This window comes from Uranotaenia lowii, chromosome 2, assembly GCF_029784155.1.
Source record: "Uranotaenia lowii strain MFRU-FL chromosome 2, ASM2978415v1, whole genome shotgun sequence".
In the NCBI taxonomy this organism is placed as follows: domain Eukaryota; kingdom Metazoa; phylum Arthropoda; class Insecta; order Diptera; family Culicidae; genus Uranotaenia; species Uranotaenia lowii.
In genome coordinates this window covers 314,987,599-315,007,306 of record NC_073692.1, presented here as the reverse complement: position 1 = coordinate 315,007,306, position 19,708 = coordinate 314,987,599, and the positions used below count along the sequence as shown (strand labels likewise).

The 19,708-nt window shown below is 36.9% G+C and overlaps 1 protein-coding gene across 2 annotated transcripts in view; it reads right to left on the bottom strand.

The window, feature by feature from the left end:
* LOC129747718 (serine/threonine-protein kinase pakG) overlaps window positions 1-19,708 on the bottom strand; it is a 287,373-nt gene that overhangs the window by 242,193 nt on the left and 25,472 nt on the right. For both annotated transcript variants that reach the window (XM_055742052.1, XM_055742053.1), the window contains exon 2: window positions 31-1,557. In XM_055742052.1, coding sequence (XP_055598027.1) covers window positions 31-340 — 310 coding nt within the window. In that variant the 5' untranslated portion in view covers window positions 341-1,557. The remainder of the gene's footprint in view (window positions 1-30; window positions 1,558-19,708) is intronic.

Below are 19,708 nucleotides of genomic sequence, written 5' to 3'. Positions count from 1 at the left end.
GCACATACTAGCTAGGGGAATCTGACTTACATTCGTAGTTTTCTTTGAAGACACTGCCGTCATTTCCGCCTCCCGCGTCGTTTTCTCTGCCGTCGTTGTTTTCATCGACGTCATCTTCGTATTCATCATATCGATAATCTTCGTTTGTTTCGTAGTCACCGTCGTCAGCTCTAGCGGAATGATCCTGTTGGTCCCTCTCCGGGGAATCTTCGGAATACCAATCCTCTTCATTATACTGATTTTGGTAGTGACTTTGTTGATTTCGCGTATCAACTTCTGAATCAGTAACACCCTCACGATCATCTGAGTGCTCCATTGTTACCGTTTTGTTGTGATCCATTTTTCACGTTTTTAAAACCTTCATAAACACTGTGGTTGAAATAATGAAATTGCGCAAATCAACACTCTCGGACTACTTTTGTCGTAAGTATTAATCGAACAATCGCTTTTCTTTCGTTGATCCCGGCAATCACGTCATTCTCTTCTCCCCTCGAGAAACCCGGACGATCATGCAATATTTTTCTTTTAATTAATTTAATCACATTATTCACTTGTACCGCTGATAAATACAGGCACTGAAAGAGACATTCTGGTACATTTTTATCACGGAACACACTGTAAGGGTAGCTCCTGTACGTGCAAAATTCCAGCACGTTCACACGAACGAGGTCATATCGAATCTCCTTTATCACGCGCGCGGATTCGCCTCACTCGGGCGGCCAATAATCTCTCACTCTTTCATTACACTCTGAGCGCAATGTAATCACCTGCTATACAGCAACGAGCTTCTCCTACTAGTAAGGTTGCCATTCAATCGCGGAACACGAGAACAACACCAGCAAAAAAGCTCAAAAGCACCGACCAACTGGTTGTTTTCGGGGTTAAATCTCACTGAACACTAAACACTCAGGTATCCCTCCCAACTAACTGACGGCTAGCTAGCTAGCTTGCTGTGGCACACGCGAGGAGCAGCGTCGCGACCTCGTCAGTCGTACGACGAACTGGACCCGGCAAAACAGGACTTCAGAGCTTCAGAACAACAACGAAAACAAAAACAACAAAAATCAATCCTCGTCCCCGCCAGCAGATCGTTCAACGACCCACCCGAACAGCACAGATATACCACGGAATCTCGGCAGCGGCTCTACAGGTCCTCCACAACTAGGCGAAAGCCGCCCCCGCAACCCCTTAAAACCCCGGGTGAATATCGCACACGCGGTAACACTGAAGTTGCGTGCTTGCGGGATTTCAAACGCAAGCAATAGGGGCACAATATTCCACTTTTGATGATGACGACAATGACGCGAGCTTCTGACTGATTGGAAGCAACAGCAGTATACTGTCACTATCTATCTTCGATGGAACAGGTATGTTCCGCCAAGCCAGCCGAACGAATCAGTTTCGAATGTACGTAGGTTGACCTAGCCAGCGAGTCCTCTCCCTATGTAGGTACATTAATCGATCGAAGCTGTTTTCAGTCGTTTTTTTCGCTTTCAACTGAGCCTGATGATTGTCACGCTGCCGATGCTGCCGCGTTTAGGTTCCACGCGAGGATGGCTGAAAAAAACAGAACAAAGGAGAACAAAGCGTAAATACACTAAGGTTAGTTTACATCCGGTGGAAAGGCAGGGGCGTGAGGAAGACAACTTCCGATAATTTTAAGTGAAAGAGGGGAATAAATTAAACTAAAAAAAATAACCCTTAGATTGTTTGAAGGGTCTTAAAATTGTACCATAAAATAAAAATTCATCAAATACGGTTAAATTTCGTGTTACGAAAACTGTAAACCAGTCACATACGTGGGTAAAATGAGCAGCCTCCTGGGGCGCAATGGGCACCTTTAAGCAATGAAGTATCTAAAGAGCTAGACAAGGTGGTCAAAAATAAGTCCGCTGGTCCAAAATAAGTCCGTTAGCTTAAATAGTACACTTCCAGATCACAACTTCCTGGAGGTTGAATAATTGGCACAAGATTCTATGCCAAATTGATAACAATCTCCGGCCAAGTGCCAGGCAGGCAGCGAGGATATACTTGAATGATCTGACCAGCTCGGTCAATGTTGTGCGTGTGTATGTAGGCCGGCAGCAGAAAATTCCCATTCCTCATTCTCATAGGAAAATTTCCATTCCACTCCTATCACAGGAGGACGTACAGGAGGAGTAAATTTGTACTTTTGAAAATCAACAAAATTTTTGTTTTCTCTGTGGAACCGAGTCTGCTGATGGTTTTTGTGCCAATTTATAAATTCTCTTAAGATAATGTGGTACTGAACAACTTTGTCGAAATCCGATTAAAAATTATGTTGATTTTTCAATACAAAATATTCAATTTTTCTATACAAACCTAAAAATTCCAATTTACTCAAAAAACGATTTTTAAATATTCTGCAATAAACAAGGATGAGTTTTGAACCAAATTCGAAGCTTTTGAAAACCCATGGTTTGAGAATTTTAAAAAGACCCTAAATCGACTCAGTCTACTATAACAGTTTATTTGGAAGAAGATGTCTTAATCCATTGTTACAATTTTTCTAGCTTTTTGAGTATGGTTATAAATCAAATGCACCAGTGGTCTCCGTTCGTTTTCAGTTTTATAACAAGCAGAAGTCTCATATCTCCGTTACTACGCTCATGAGATGAAACCGCAAATCGTTATAACTATTTTATTCGCTAAAAGAAGTCTCAATCCACTAAAAATTCAGGAAAACATGTGGATCTAAATCACTATATCTCGAAAACGTGTATTTTTGAGTCATGTTTTCACCAAAAATATTCTAAGAATTAAAGGAACTGACTTATGATAATTTTAACACTTTCATCTATGGTTGAAATCTTTGGATTTGGTCTAAAATCCGGTAAATTTAGCTTATTTGATTTGAACATAGAATAAGTTTTTATTAGTAAGCCTTCAATTTCTTTTAAAAAAACTCGTTCGATGCTCAAATCAAATAATTTAATCCATCAAACTCTTAAGCAAATTCAAAGATTTTAACCATTAATGTAAATTAATGTTAAATGTTCAAAGGTAAAATTAATTGATTGAAATTCAAGGTTTTAGATCAAAATTTTGCTCTTGATAAAACTACATTATAAATTAATATTTTTTCAATAGAATTTTTTGCTTTTTTAGAAGAATCCATAATTCTTTATTCAAAAATATTGCTTGTAACTATAATTTCCATAGTAAAAATAATGTTTTTTTTTAATCTAAACAGACTGACTTTGGTTACAAATTTGAAATTTTGAAATTTATATAACAATCAAAATTATAAATTCCCGATGAATTCAAAATATGAATTTTGGATCTGTTTCCGAGTTTCAATACGATTTCTGAAGTGTACAAAAAAGGCTATATCTAATTAAGATTCCAAATCAGAACTCCAATATGAGCCAAGAGTTGAAATATGTTTCAGAGTCCTTAATCATCATGTTAGTATTTCAATTTTGAGGTTTTGGGTTTCAATTTAAATTCACCATTTAATTTTTTATTTCCATATTTAATCTGAATTAAAATATGAACTCCAATTGATGAATCTAATTCTATGTTTTCAATTTTGGATGGACATTTTAAGGATTTTTATATTTGAATTTTGCATAAGAATTAAGTTTTATAATTCGAATCTGAATGTGAAACAGTAACTTAGGATGTTTCCTTTTTTATAATCGTCAAATAATTACCTATTTTTCCATAAATTTCCAAGTTTAATATTAGGTTGAAAAAAAAATCATGTTTTTTATTAATGAAATGTAAAACCTTATTTTATAAATGATTTTGAACACCTTTTCAAATCTATTTTCTTATGACAATGTGAATCGAATATCAAGAATCCTAAACAAGATACGGAAGGTAAAATGTAAAAAAAATCAATTTTAATTTTGATAAACATCTGAAATAAGTTTTATCTTATTTTAAATTCAATATTCAGATATGAATTTCTATCAACAAGTAAAATATTTTTAAAATTTGTGGCAGAATTTTGAGCCTGGGATAAGTTTTGGGATTTTGACATCAGTTCGGACTCAGGATTGCCACTCTTGAATAGCCTTACTCAATCGGCAAAATTCAATCAAGAATTAAAACCGTTTTGTGTAGAGTAAAATACCTCGCTTGCTTTTCCTGGACCCTCCTAATTTTCCCCCGAATGAAAAATACCCGAAATCATTCCCCAGGATTTATTTTTCCCAGAATGCATCATTTATCAGAAATTTTCTTTCCCTAGAATGAACCATTTCTCAGAATGGTTTTCTTACCATAATATAACAATTCCTAGAATGTCACAAAACCTAGATAGAGGGCTCTGGGGGAGGTCATATTTAAATTTACATTTTTAACATAACGAATCAACGTAAAACTTAAATGACAATACGAAAGTTCAATGGAAGACTTAAGAAATGACATATTAGTAAAATTAGTTCTTTCATATTTTAGTGCTTGTTCCCGCAAAAAAATTCAAATTCTTACTAAAATTTGCCCTTATCAATACTAGGGATTTTTTAGTTTTGTCTTACTGTAAAAAATGCCGTTAACTTATGATACTTTAACGATTGATTTTTAATTTTTGTTTGTGTAATGATATTTTTCTGAAAAAAATGTTCAGAGAGCGCTGACTGACTAAAACCATATTGCAAAACCAAATACAATCTGGGGTAAGTTTTTTTTCAAATTTCGTATATGGCGATTCGTGTACACCTAGTTTTTTTAAGCGGTTTTTTTACACGGTTTTTCACACAGTTTTCGCGAATTAACACGATTTTTGAGTCCTTTTCTAAGGAAAACACTTAGAATAATTTTGAAGTTGAGAAAATCTTAGCTCTGAGACTAAGAACGGGAAACATCCCAAGTAACATTAAAAGTTTTATAGCAGGCTACTAGATGAAGTTTTGGTTTTATAAGGGCTCGAGGAGTCCAATAAAACTTTCGCTGTTACTTGGGATGACACCTGAGACCTGAGACCTGAGACATGAGACTTGAGACCTGGGACCTGAGCCCTGAGACCTGAGCCATGAGACCTGAGACATTAGACCTGAGACTTGAGACCTGAAATATGAGACCTGAGATCTCAGACCTGAGACCTGAGACATTAGACCTGAGACATTAGACCTGAGATATGAAACCTGAGACTTGAGACATGGGACATGAGACATGAGACATGAGACATTAGACCTGAGACTTGAGACCTGAAATATGAAACCTGAGATCTCAGTCACGAGAGATGAGACATTAGACCTGAGACCTGAGACCTGAGACCTGAAATATGAGACCTGAGATCTCAGACCTGAGACCTGAGACATTAGACCTGAGATATGAAACCATGAGACATGAGACATGAGACATGAAACATTAGACCTGAGACTTGAGACCTGAAATATGAAACCTGAGATCTCAGACACGAGAGATGAGACCTGAGACCTGAGACCTGAGACGTTGGACCTGAGACATGAGATATGAGACGTGAGACATGGGACATGAGACATTAGACATGAGACATGAGACATGAGACCTGAGACATGACCATTAGATCTGAGACATGAGACATGAGACATTAGACATTTTAAGAACAATTTCGAATTCCAAATAAGTCAAAATACGTGTATGGAGATTCGTATACGTCGATTCTCCTGTTACTCCTGAAGGATGATACATCACTCAGAAAGGTTGCCGAAAAAATTCTGTGTTTTTGTGAAAAAAAAATCTGGCTTTATTGTGCTTTAACCCAGAAATTCTGTGACGATTTTCTGTGATGAAAAAAGCATTTATTTCGTTAAAAAGTCATGAGAAATTGTGTCTGTTTTACATTTAACTTCACAAAAATTAATAAACAATAACAATCTTTTCATGACTTTGCTATACAAAGTTAGAAATCCAAAATTAATGTTGTCATAAATGATTAGAATATAGAAAGAATTATAAATACGTACAAAAATCTTTAAATCTGTGAAATCTATGACTATTTTCTAAATTCTGTGGTCTGTGATGACAATTTGCTCAAAATTCTGTGAAATTATAGATTTTTCTGTGATTTAGGCAACCTTGCTCTCGAGTCGTCCTCCACAGGGTAGTTTTCATAGGTGATAAGCGACTAACTTGAAAATGTGTCCCTGCCCTGATAGGCTAGAAGTGTTGCCCAGCAATCAATTATGTAAACTCAACCTCAAAATACGTATTTTTGCTTATTTCAGAACTTGTAAGCTGTGTAGCCGATGCCGAGCCAATGCGACAGATAAATTTTGACGGACGGTAAAACTTATGAAATTAACAATGTTTCACACGTTACGGCAGTTGAATTCTGTAGCATTTTTGGTTCTGACAAGGTCCCTAGCAGAATGAAGTTCATACTTGCTGGTTGTTTTAGGAAAATATCATGATTTGGCAAGACTCTGCTCCTGTGGAAAAAAGCAAAATTTTCATTACGAAAACTTTGGATTTCGAGCCTGAAAAAAGAGCCTTGTATGAAAACTGTGCAATTTACGATTTTAACTAATCGATTTTATTTTTTATTGAGTCTTGTGAGGATTCTACTAAAGTTTTGGTTGATTTTGCAGGCTCACATTTCAGAAAAAACGTGATTTTGTGGAAAAACAATGATCAAGCTTCGGTCATTTCAAAACAGCTGAATCCACCAAATTGACTCTAATTTCTGTCAAATAAGAAGTATTGGTCAAACTAATTGCAGAGATTGAAGAAAAAGAATAAAGTAAAATTATGTCTTATCAAAAATGAAAAAAAGATTACTTTCATTTCCTTCTCTGTAAGTTTTTTGATCAAACGAATGATTTTCAAGATACGCGCATTCATAATTGTCCCAATTCTAAATTAACTAAGCTTTATGCAGCTACGCCTCTGCATCCCATAAGAACCTTCACCATAGAGAACGGATGACATCACACTGTTCAACAGCGAGAAGAAAAAAACTGTTTCAAAAAGCTTCCATATCCTAAACTTGGCGTGGCGACATCAACAAACGACATACAACCGCTTTCATGTCGGCCTCAAAAACAAACATATGGCCAGATCTGCCGGGCCGGGTAGGGAAAATTAAACTAAAATAAACAGGCGCGTCTCCTCCCAAAAATGCAAAAGTCAACCAACAGGTTTCGAATTCAGTCGGCACCCGTTCATGGATTCGAACTTCGAACGCTGCTTCTCTTCCGTCCATTTCTGTCCACGAGTTACTATTAAATATTGGCGGGGACCCGAATCGGAAGGTGTGACTCGAAAAGTGGACACCATCCAATTCGGATCTCATTTGCAATTTTATTTTTCTCGAATCATTGACCCACTTGAACCCGATGACGCTTTTTTGAGAAAGTGCTGTTTTCAACAATAAACAATGATCGGAAATGCTACTGGTACCCTATATTTTATTACGAGATTGATTCAAAGATTTTCCCACCACATCACTCAAAACTTGTTGATGACTATAAGAAACGGAATTTGTCATAGAACATCGCTCGGGAATAAAAATTCCCGATAGAACCGGTCCTGAATCGATGATAGCGTATTGCTCGCTTTAAGGGATTTGTCCAAGAAAGCACTTCAAACGACGAACTGACTGCATGGCAGCATGGACGACCGAGTGCGCTGTGCTCTTGACCGGCAATTCCTTTTGCTGATAACAAATTATATGAGGGAATTATCCCTCGTCAAGACATGTATCGAACACCAATTTCGACTCTGTTTGTTGAACGGCTTAAAAATATTTAGGAATGAAATTCCTTTCCATGGTATTCATGATCATTGTTCAGAATAAAAAAAATTATATCTAAACGAAAGAATCAGTCAAAACATCGCTCTCGTTCTGGTTGAGTCATCAAAATGTGCACTCTATCGTTTAGTTAAGCCTATACATGAGGCGTTCTTATAGCCAGGATTTTGGTTGTGTTCCTTTTCGGAACGAATGTTCGGTATCGAATTTTATCGACCAAACATTCTACCGTGACTACCAGATAGAAGCACCGTTCCATTCACTTTACACAGCAAAAAATTTCTAAAAGTATACGGAATCTAAAACACGAGTGATCTATTTTTTCACATGTGTAATTAAAAAAAGATGTAATTTTCCACTACTTTTGATGTAATTTTAGTCTTTTTTCAAAAAGCGAATAAAAATAAATTGTTTTGGTATAATTTTACATTCCGTGATGTAAAAATAAAGCGGCCAATGAAATTTATATCACAAGCAGTGTAAAATTATATCTATTTGATTTAAAATTGACTGAAACTGTTTGTTTGTGCCATTTGCCTGTCGAGTCATTTTTCGGAAACCGCGAGTGTTTTCGTTCCAAGACGAAGCTCCATCATCTCTATGATAAAAGTGGTAAGTTTTTAAATTAGCAAACAAACGAATGATGTTATTGAAATTAATTAGTTGTTTCTCGATTACAGCGACGGCAGGATTTAAAGTGTCAGGGATCCGGAATTTGATTGCCAGGAGAATAATTTGCGTGAACGATCCGAGGCATTTGTAAGCAAAAGCTATCCTGACCCGACAGTAACATATGGATCCTGACCATGACAGTCCGGAACGGAATTCCCCTTGGTTCCCCAGTGACGCTGACCGGTTGGAATATCAGCAGAATGCCCCAGTCTGGTGGTGCTCGTGATGGTGGGTGTACTTTGTTTTTCTTCACTATTGATGTTTTTTTTAAATAAATATTTAATAGTAGTAAACTAGTGTAACTTTTCTTTTCAAAAGGCTAATAATATTCCATAAAAATGCAAGTATCCCGAAAACAAATCTAAAATTTTACATCGCTGTGTATTTTTACACGACAATAAGCTGTTCCCTTTCCGTGCATCGTTTTTGGACTAAATTTACACGCCTCAGTGTAATGATGATGTAATTTTAGATTATAAACGATGTTCCGTTTTCGTGCATCGTTTTCAATCTAAAATTACACGAATTTTTCTTGCTGTGTAGGGTAGGACAAGATAAGGATGTCTCGTTCAATAAAAAGCTCGATTTCACACTGCACAAAAGCTTAAATATTTGGAGTTTCGGAAAAAAAAATTTAGTTTCAAAATAATAAATTCAAGCTCGATTTGTTATAGGGGGAAGTTGTCTACTACCAGACACTTTAGGTTTTTAAGCAATAACTTCAAAAATAGATTTTTGTAAATATTGGTTCCTCTTCTGATTTGAAGAGTATCAATATTATGATCACTTAACTATATTAGAAAAAAATTAATTTACAACAAATTCATGTGGTAAGAGAAATCATTTCATGTTAGTTTCCGCTAATTTCCATGTTGTCTATGGCCGGACACTACGAATTACTTCACCAAAGTTGTCACCAATGGCACAAAACCGTAGCAAAATGACTGAAATCACTTGCGCAGATCTTGTGAGTATGTGTTTTCCAATACTGAACGTTCTATGAAGCCAGTCATAAAAGTTTTTTTGACAAACCGGAATGGAACATTTGTTTCGAAAAAACTAGAGAAAAATTCTCTACGACCGGACAGCAAAATCTAAAGTTTCTTAGAGGACCAAAATAGTTTCGTTATTGAATCCTTATCTTCTGCTAACCATTTGAGGGTGCTAAAGAGATGAAAACATAAAAGTTTCAAGTTGAAATCATCTATAATTTTGAATATTTTCTTGTCCGGTCATAGACAACTACTTGGTGTCCGGTCATAGACAACTACTTGGTGTCCGGTCATAGACAAATCGCTTTTTTTTTCTTTTCCTAATATTTCGTTTGAATTTCCGTTTTGTTATCTCATATCTACTGTAATCGAAAGATAACCAATCAACGATGTCGTTTATGTGCAGTTCAAATTTTACAAGCCGAAAAAACTGACCACAATACAAATGCAAAGTTTAGACGATCCTCTTCGTACAACTAGGCAAAAGCTTTAGATGCCTATCATTGGTTAACCTTTTCAGATTGGATTACCATATTTCTAACACCATATCAGGCTACTATTTACTTTATTTTCATGGTTTTAAAACATTATTAGGATATTGTGTTTTCGAGAAATCTTTGTTGTCCGGCCATAGACGACTTCCCTCTATAGCATTTTGAAAATGAGTAGAGATTTTCTATATAGACCACAATTTCGACAAAATTTCTGCATGAGGAATCTACTTTACTAATACAGTGAGCGAAATAAGAAAAGCACCACTATGTGTTTTGCTTGTTAAAATATGAATGATTTAAAACTACGAATTCTTCCACAGTTTGGTCTTGAATTGCTTAACGGATAAATCAAGCATAAGTTTACCTTTTTTGGACGTAGCAATTGCGTTGAGGACCAAGAATGTGAAAAAGGGGTGCGAAATAAGAAAAGCATCACTTGAGTTTTTTTAACAAAAACAAGATTATTTAAGAAAATTTACTGAGTAAAAGTGAATAATAATGCTTCTACGAATTATTTGAATAGATAACTGCATTTTAAGAAGTTTTCCAAAATTCCAAAGGTATTCAAAGGTTTTAAAAGGGGGGTTTAAGAGATGCTCCTCTAGCGTTAAGAAATTTGATATTTGAGCAGTAATTCTTTACCAAACTACTTACTTTCTTCATTAAAATGACGTGAAATGACGAAACAAACATTCGGGATTTATTTTGAATCAGAAAAAAATAGGTTGGAAATCAAAAATTTTGATTTTATTCAGTAAACCACACTTTTCCCAGTTTCAAGTCGTAGATGGCAACACCATTTTGCAATTAAAACCAAATTTAGTCTCAATACTCATTTTCCAGCTTTATTTAGGCCCATATTCATCATTTTCAGGTTTTTTCTCATCACAGTTTTGTGGAAGTTCACGCTGCAGAAAGCTTTTCCGGATTTGCAAAAGAATCACCAGCACAAAAATGTACAACCTCCAAAATTCCTGCTCATCTCAACTTCCGATTCAATTGCAAATCATACCAATAATACTGCTAGCCGTATGGTCCATCAAGCTCCATCGCAAAATATAACTTTATTCTGATATTCGGTCCAAAAAATTCACTTTTAGTGACTTTTTTATTATTTTTTTTTTTTATTATTATTTAGTGATCTTAGAATTTCCAAATCGTTCACACGGTACATGTATTAATTTCTTGACCAAAATCATCCAAAACTCCCTAATTAATCCTGGAGATTCGAAAATGGACATGAATCTGGTTAAATGGCAAGATAGTGCTACCATCTATGACTTAAAACTAGAGAAATAGTGTTTGACTATTAAAAAACATTAGTATTTTTGAATTCCAACCTACTTTTTTGGATTCAAACTCAGCCTCAGATCTATGTTTAATCATTTTGCATCATATTTATGAATATTAATGATGAAATCAAGCAGTTTTATAAAGTTTTATAGCTCAAATATCAAATTCCTTAACGCTAGAGGAGCATCTCTTAAAACCCCCTTTTAATACCTCTGAAAACCTTTGGAATTCTGGAAAACTCCTTAAAATGCAGTTATCTATTCAAATCATTCGTAGAAGCATTATTATTCACTTTTACACAGTAATTTTTTTAAAATAATCATGTTTTTGTTGAAAAACTCAAGTGGTGCTATTCTTATTTCTTGCTTATATGCTTAACGGATAAATCAAGCATAAGTTTACTTTTTTTGGACGTAGCAATTGGCTTTGAGGACCAAAAATGAGAAAAAAGGGTGCGAAATAAAAATAGCACCTTTTGGGTTTTTCAACAAAACCAAGATTATTTTTAAAATTTAACTATGTAAAAGTGAATAATAATCCTTCTACGAATTATTTGTATAAATAACTGGATTTTAAGGAGTTTTCCAGAATTCCAAAGGTTTTCAAAGGTATTAAAAGGGGGTTTTAATAGATGCTCCTCTAGCGTTAATGAATTTGATATTTGAGCAATAATTCTTTATCAAACTGCTTGATTTCTTCATTAGCATTCATAAGTATGATGCATAGATTTGAGGCTGAGTTTGAATTCAAAATGCAGGTTGGAGTTCAAAAATACTAATGTTTTTGAATAGTCAAATACTATTTCTCTAGTTTTAAGTCATAGATGGCAGCACTAACTTGCCATTTAACCAAATTCATGCCCATTTTCGAATATTCGGGATTAATTAGTGAGTGCTGGATGATTTTGGTCAAGAAATAAATGCATGTACCGCGTGAACGCTTTGGAAATTCTAAGATCACTAAATCCAAAAAAAAAAGAATTGCATCAAGGTCACTAAAAGTTAATTTTTTGGACCGATTATCAGAATAAAGTTATACTTTGCGATGGAGCTTGATGGACCAGACGGCTAGCAGTATTATTTTGTATGATTTGCAATTGAATCGGAAGTTGAGATGAGCAGGAATTTTGGCAGTTGTACATTTTTGTGCTTGTGATTCTTTTGCAAATCCGGAAAAGCTTTCTGAAGCGTGAACTTTCACAAAACCGTGATGGGAAAATACCTCAAAATGATGAATTTGGGTCTTAATAAACTTCGAAAATCAATATTGAGACTAAATTTGGTTTTAACTGCAAGATAGTGCTGCCATCTACGACTTGAAACTGGAAAAAGTGTGGTGTACTGAACAAAATCAAATTTTTTGATTTCCAACCTATTTTTTTCTGACTCAAAATAAATCCCGAATGTTTGTTTCATCATTTCACGTCATTTCAATGAAGAAACTAAGTAGTTTGGCAAAGAATTACAGCTCAAATATCAAATTTCTTAACGCAAGAGGAGCATCTCTTAAACACCCCTTTTAAAACCTTCGAAAACCTTAGGAATTCTGAAAAACTCCTTAAAATGCAGTTATCTATTCAAATAATTCGTAAAAGCATTATTATTCACTTTTACATAATAATTTTTTTTAAATAATCATGTTTTTGTTGAAATACTCAAGTGGTGCTATTCTTATTTCGCACCCTTTTTTCACATTTTTGGTCCTCAACGCCAATTGCTGCGTCCAAAAAAGTAAACTTATGCTTGATTTATCCGTTAAGCAAATCAGAATAAACTGTGGAAGAAAATTTTCGTAATTTTCAATCATTCATATTTTAACAAGCAAAACACATAGTGGTGCTATTCTTATTTCGCTCACTGTATATGCCGTGACCGGGATTCGATCTCATGCCCGCTGGCTTACAAGACTTGAAGGCTACCTCTCCTGTAACGCTGGCCGATGTAAGCCAACCGATGGATTTTTTGGATTATCGTTTTAATATTACATTTTTTATATGTACACCATGCGAGCAATTCTTTTTGTGAAATATAATATCCAGCAATGTAATATCACATCAAGTAGTCAATGTTTATCCACATTGACTTTTGATTTGCTATACGTATCAAAAAGTTGGTGGAGGTTCGCAAGGCTCAGGAAGATTTGATTTTCTGATGAGTAAAGCATGGATCACTACAAATCTGGACGCATTAAAACGGGTCTATCTCGGAGCTATATAAACGAAATAAAAATGTTTTGTACTTGAAATGTAGGGTTTTTATTGCACTTTAAAGGAAAAATAATAAAAAAATTATTCCGATGTTGTTTTGATGAATTTTCGAACTTTTGGTTGAGTATCACTCATTATAGTTTGAACACCCTATTCGCTGACCTCAGCGGCAATTTTGTTCCACAATCTCTTCATCTCTGTTGCCTCCCGAGTCGTCCTACCATTCTTCTTCATCTTCTGCTTGACAATTGCCCAAAATTTTTCGATAGAGCGGAATTGAGGGCAGTTGGGTGGGTTGATGTCCTTTTCGACTAAATCCACCCGTTGGCCCAATACCACTGTAGAACCTCCTAGCTGTAGTGGCAGCTTGCCAAATCTGGCGAAAACTTAACTAGTCCTTTGTGAGATCTAATGTACGAAAAAAAAAGTTTTTCAGGCATTCCTCCTTGTAAATTTCGGAGTCCATGGTCTTGTTTTTCACAAAAACCGGAATTTTTCGTCCGCAGCTGCAAATACCTTGCCAGATCAAACACTTTCTTGCAAACTTATCAGCAAAAACGAATTTGAAGTTGCCGGGGACATCACTATGACCAGTGCAGTGCACCACTGCAGTGGCTTTACATAATTTTTGGCCAGAAAGCTGCCCAAAATCCATCTCCACGTACGTTTCGCCATCCATGAGGATGCATCCATCGAACTTCGTTGGAATCTTCTTGTATAACTTGCGGGCACGTCCTTTGGCTACTAAATTCTGCTTCAATGTCCGGTTTGGTTGATTACTGGTCCGATAGGATCGTATTCCTTCGCGTAGACGAATTCTGCTGACGGTGCACCGGTCGGCGTTGAATTTCTTGGCAATGTCATAGTCCGACTACTCTGTGTTTTCCTTGATCGTTCTCAACACCTTCAAATGCAGCGAATCCTTAATTCCACTATGACGCTTGGTATGAACCTGCCGATCTATAGTACGCATCTCACGGAAACGTTTGAGAACTTTACACACGGTTGATTTGACCGTTTTTAACGATTTCGCGATTTTTGAACCCGACCACGTCGGGTTTTTGACGTGGGTGTTCAAAATTTATTTTCATCTCGCGGCTTCCATCACGTGTAACTTTTTTGAAACAAAACGAATCGTAATGAAATTTTCAGCACTGGTAGAAGAAACATTCCTCTACAAAGTGCTGCCAAAACATTCCAGATCCGACAACTAGGAGCACTATGGTAAAATAAATAGTGCGTCCAGATTTGTAGTGATCCATGCTTTATGATCAATCTTCTCAAAAAAAGCTTAGCAAATCATTCAGCGAGGTATTTTTCTCTGCAGGACAATTTCGCCCAAGGACACTGGCGAGAATGAAAAATTTGAAACCATCTGGATGAAAAGGTGAGTATTTTTTCCGATCTGAATATCCTCAGTGAGCTCATTTCCAATTTATTTTTTTAGGAAGGAACTGTTACGGATAGAAAACACACACTGGCTGTTTCTTCTTAAGGATGCGGAATCGTTCCATGGCCAATTATGTTCTCAGAAGTCGTCAAGTGCATTGTTTCGACAGGATTTCTATAGTTTCAGCTAAATCGGGGCGGCTGGATATGTTTGGCACGGGAACCTGTCTTCTTAAAGGATAAGTGAGAGAGAACATCCTGCTGATGAATGATAATATTTTCAAATAAATTATTTGCCAATAGTTTGAATATAATTGCTCAGTTTAATTCTCATTCAATTTCCTGATTCATATATTTTTGCAAATGCATATCTAAAATCTCAGTCTGTAATTTGACTTCATGTAAAAAAACGGAAACAATTACCATGTTTATGAGAAAGTTAAGCAAATATTCAAACATCCAGGTACATAAGAAGCTCTTGTCTACTGCGATACATACTTTCGATATAATTTGTTTACATCGTTTGGACGTAATTTCGCAGTCACATCTAAACAATGTAATATTAGAGACCTTTTGCAGCTCAAGTTATGTGCACGTTTTTTATATAATATCGCAACACTTTTTTTAAGAATACGTCCAAAATGATGAATTTTTAACGGAGTTTTAAAAGGTACATTATTTAGCACAACTGTTATTGCTGGCTGTTGAGCTTGTTAGTTAATCCTTCAAGCAAACGGGTTTTGTCATGAAATACTAACATAAATTATGAATCCGTTGAGAAAGTATTTATTGGCCTCTTACTAAAAAATGTATGCCAAAAAAATAAAATGATTTTTTCAATAGTTTTTATTAAAATAAGAATGAGAAATGAGATAAAAATAATTCAATATGTGTTGAGAATAGTTGCAAATTGTTTTTCTTTTTTTTAGGTTTTATTTTTGACACTTCATCAGCATTAAGGAATTCGTGTCTAAAATTGTTTTTCTGATACATTAAAATTGTATAAAATATTTTACAATTCAGTTAAAAAAATTGAGAGTTAATTCAGCCATATTGGTTTTCTGACCCAGTGTGCTTTGATAGTTGTTTCAATAATTAAAAATAATTCAATATGTGTTGAGAATAGTTGCAAATTGTTTTTCTTTTTTTTAGGTTTTATTTTTGACACTTCATCAGCATTAAGGAATTCGTGTCTAAAATTGTTTTTGTGATACATTAAAATTGTATAAAATATTTTACAATTCAGTTAAAAAAATTGAGAGTTAATTCAGCCATATTGGTTTTCTGACCCAGTGTGCTTTGATAGTTGTTTCAATCAAACGATTTGCCTAAAGCGACCCATTCATGTTTGATCAATAAACATTACGGCCCGAATGAAGAAGATAAGGCATCAAATGCGAGTTACTACTATTCACATAACGGGTTAGTAGATAGGTCGTCTCGTTATACATATTTCAGCACACCATGCCTTTGACCTGCAATTACCTACCGTAACAGAAAAAAATAAAGTTTTTCCATATTGGGTACGTGTTCGGTACATATCAATAAACTTAAGACTGTTTTAGAGGCTAAACGGAACGAACAAAATAATGGCAAACTTTTGCCAGGTTGATGTTCCGTATCTGATGACCTAATTCCAAAGCTCATTCCCGCTCACATGAATGAATTTTGTTTATCATTCTCCCCTGGATAGGTCGTACAACAAGGAGGGAAACTCTCCCGCTATCCATTAAAATGATGAGTTCAACTCCCTGAAGTCGCAACCTTGCAAATGTTGTCGCAAGTTTTTAAAGTTTGGCTTCCGCGAGCTCCGTGACCGAGCAACGATGCATGCCAAATGAATTGTCAATTTATCAAGTATATTTATCTCCGAAACTTAGCTGGAATGACAAGTGATTTGTTTGGACAAATAGCTCAGTAAAAACTGTCGACAAGGTAGTTGTAAATCTAAATAGTTGAAGAAAAAACCCAACCTGCCAAGCAACAACTTAGGTGTTTTTTTTTCAAGTCCATCAACTTCGAATTGGACAATCTTTGGCGTCATTCGGTACGGCGAAAAAAGAAAACGTGACTCTACTATTGATTTTATTTGGCACTTTTTATCCCACCAGCTTGAACCTACTTATTCCTCTAGACTGATGGCTATGCTAGTAAAACACTATAGTTCCATTCATCGGGGCAAGGTCTCTCTCCGGAAGGATATTATGAGCGCAAATTTCGTTAGGTATGCCGGAGTTCTTTCAGAACATGAAAATGAAAATGGGTGGAATGACCACCAACAACTAGCACACGATCCGTCGTGCATTACCATAGCGTAGTCGGGACGATTGATTTTATTATAATTTACCACTTAACTTGATTCCAAGGGCTCTGGGTTTGGGGGTGAGAAGACTAAAAATACGAACTACAAACAGGGAGAAATTTTAATGTCATCTGAAGTGATTTTGCAAAAAGTTGGATGACCGCACAAACTTGGGAAAATCTGGATGAGCAAAGAGTACAAGGTTCTTGTTAAAACGAACCGAAAATTCATAAAAATGGTTTTTGAGATAGCGTCCAATACTGAAGTTAATTGACAAAATTTTTTTGGGCAGGATCGAGAAAAATCTAGAAAGTCCCAGTGGGTGACCCAAAAACAGATTGAAATCCACTATTCGACCACAGGTCAGATGGTAAACCGATTGAGAAGTCCTAAAGGACTCAAAAGTGAGCTAAAATTTGAAAAAAAAGTGAAGATGATTGATTACATGAAGTGAGAGGAATGTGAGAGGTTTTTTTGGGCTTCAAATGGTGGGTTGACAACCTGGAAGGAATGACAAACATAATTCTGGTCCTCACTCGTTCCTACCTCACGCCTCCACGAGTCATATGATCACAAATGACAGCCAGCTAAAAGTGTACACGCAGCTGGCGGCGAAGCCCGGGCAATGTTGTCAACTCGACAATAGCAAAGTGAGGAGGTGCCCCAATCCTAAGGCACCGTGACGATAGGATGTATGGCTGGAGGGAATCTCAGTCGCTAACGGAACCTGTGGGGCACCAGGGCGCACCCCACAGTATACAGCCCTTACTGTGTTACAGCAGGGCACTGACACAGCTGACCTTTACTTCCCTAGCTACTCGTGGGATCAAAATATGTACACAAACAAACAAATACAAAACAATACGAGTGCCGACTGCTCGTCTCAGCCGGATAATTTGGAAGTCACAGAAGGTGAACTCGAAAGACAGCTCTCTAACGAGTCATTCACGGGAGTGCCATCCATCTCATCTTCCGCATTAGATTCACCTGCGGAAATGAACGACGAGAGCGACGATGATGGGGTTAATGTCACCATCAAAACAGCAGAAATGCCGAAAAAAGATAAAAATCTCGACACACGGCAGCTAAGTGGTGCGGCCAAGAGAAGGCTAAGAAAGCTTATGGCCAAGAACGTACCATATGAAGAGGCAATGCGCCTAATTTCCACTGAAAGGAATACGCCCCCTGCAAAAAATGTAAAACGGGCGCGCAGTGGAGATAACGATGGTTCAAGCAGTGTGGAAAAATCGAGAGCCAAGAAGGCCAGAGGGCCACAAGCCCCTGCGAGACAGCCATACGAATCAAAGCAAGCTCGACCACAGACCAATGAGGGTCGTGAAGGTCTACATAGGGCCAAACGCCCAATGAGACCAATAGAGAAAATTAAAGGCAAGTCCAAGCAAAGACCCTCCTATAGTGAGGTTGCTGGTTCTGTGAGGGTAGGTATATTAGCCAAAGATTACCCCAGCACACAGCTGAAAACAAAACAACTGAAAATGGTACAGCAAGCAATTAAACGGGCTGTTCTCGGTCAAAGACAGGAGAAACTTAAACCGAAGTTCGCTCAATGTTCGTACAAATCTGGTTTCATGGTTGTGACGTGTCTTGACCAGGCTACATCGGACTGGCTAAAGCAAGTTACACCATCAATCAAGCCATGGGTAGGAGCTGAGCTAGTCGCCGTTGGAGATAATCAAATCCCAAGATCGGAGATCCTGAAGGCTCACCTACCTGGAGCTGCCGAGGACGATATCGGTACGATTCAGGCTACAATTGAAAGCCAAAACGATGAGCTTAGCACTGAAAGCTGGAGATTCTACGATATCCACAAAAAGAACGAAGCTCTCGAAGTGGTTTTCACCGTAGACGAAACCTCGATGAAAGAGTTGGAGAAGAGGAACTTCGTCATATACTACGGATTTGGTTCCAGTAAAATCTGAAAAATAACCAAGAGAAATCCAGAAAGCAGAGCTGTTGAAGGGAACACCACCGATAAAGCTGCTCAAGGACCCGGGCAGCCTAAACAGGGCCTTGTAAAGGTCCAGTCGGCGAAAGACCAGGTCCAACCCACAGAAGGAGAGTCGATTAGCAAAGGAAATACTTCGGCAACACTCGATCTCAAAGAACCAGAGTCTAAGGACCAGGGCCAATCTATAGACCAGGGACAAGACTCAGGGACAAACGAGGTAAATGAGAATAGCCCCAGTAAATCCAATGCAGATTGCTCACCGGAAGGGACTAAGTTGTTGAACATGCGCCCACGCTTGGAACAAGATCAACTTAAATCAGGCCCGAGTGGAATGAGCAGTTTTAAAGGTAAAGTAACCATCAACAAACCTGCAAACAAAAAACTATCAAGAAACCCTAGCACATGGAGCAAACCAAAAGGAGGAAAGCAAACATGTGCAAATGGCAAAAAGCCGGTGCTTTGCCCCACCACCACGGGCAAAAAACCCCAAAAATGAGCACCCTAAAATGTGTTCAGGCGAATCTTCATCATGCTGTAGGAGCCTCGAGTACACTACTTGAAGATTCGTCTCCGAAAACCTGGACCTTGCCTTTATCCAGGAACCTTGGGTTAACAAGGGTAAGGTACAAGGGCTTTACACGCCGAATGGTAAGATTCTTTACGACGAAAGAAGCGCTCACCCAAGG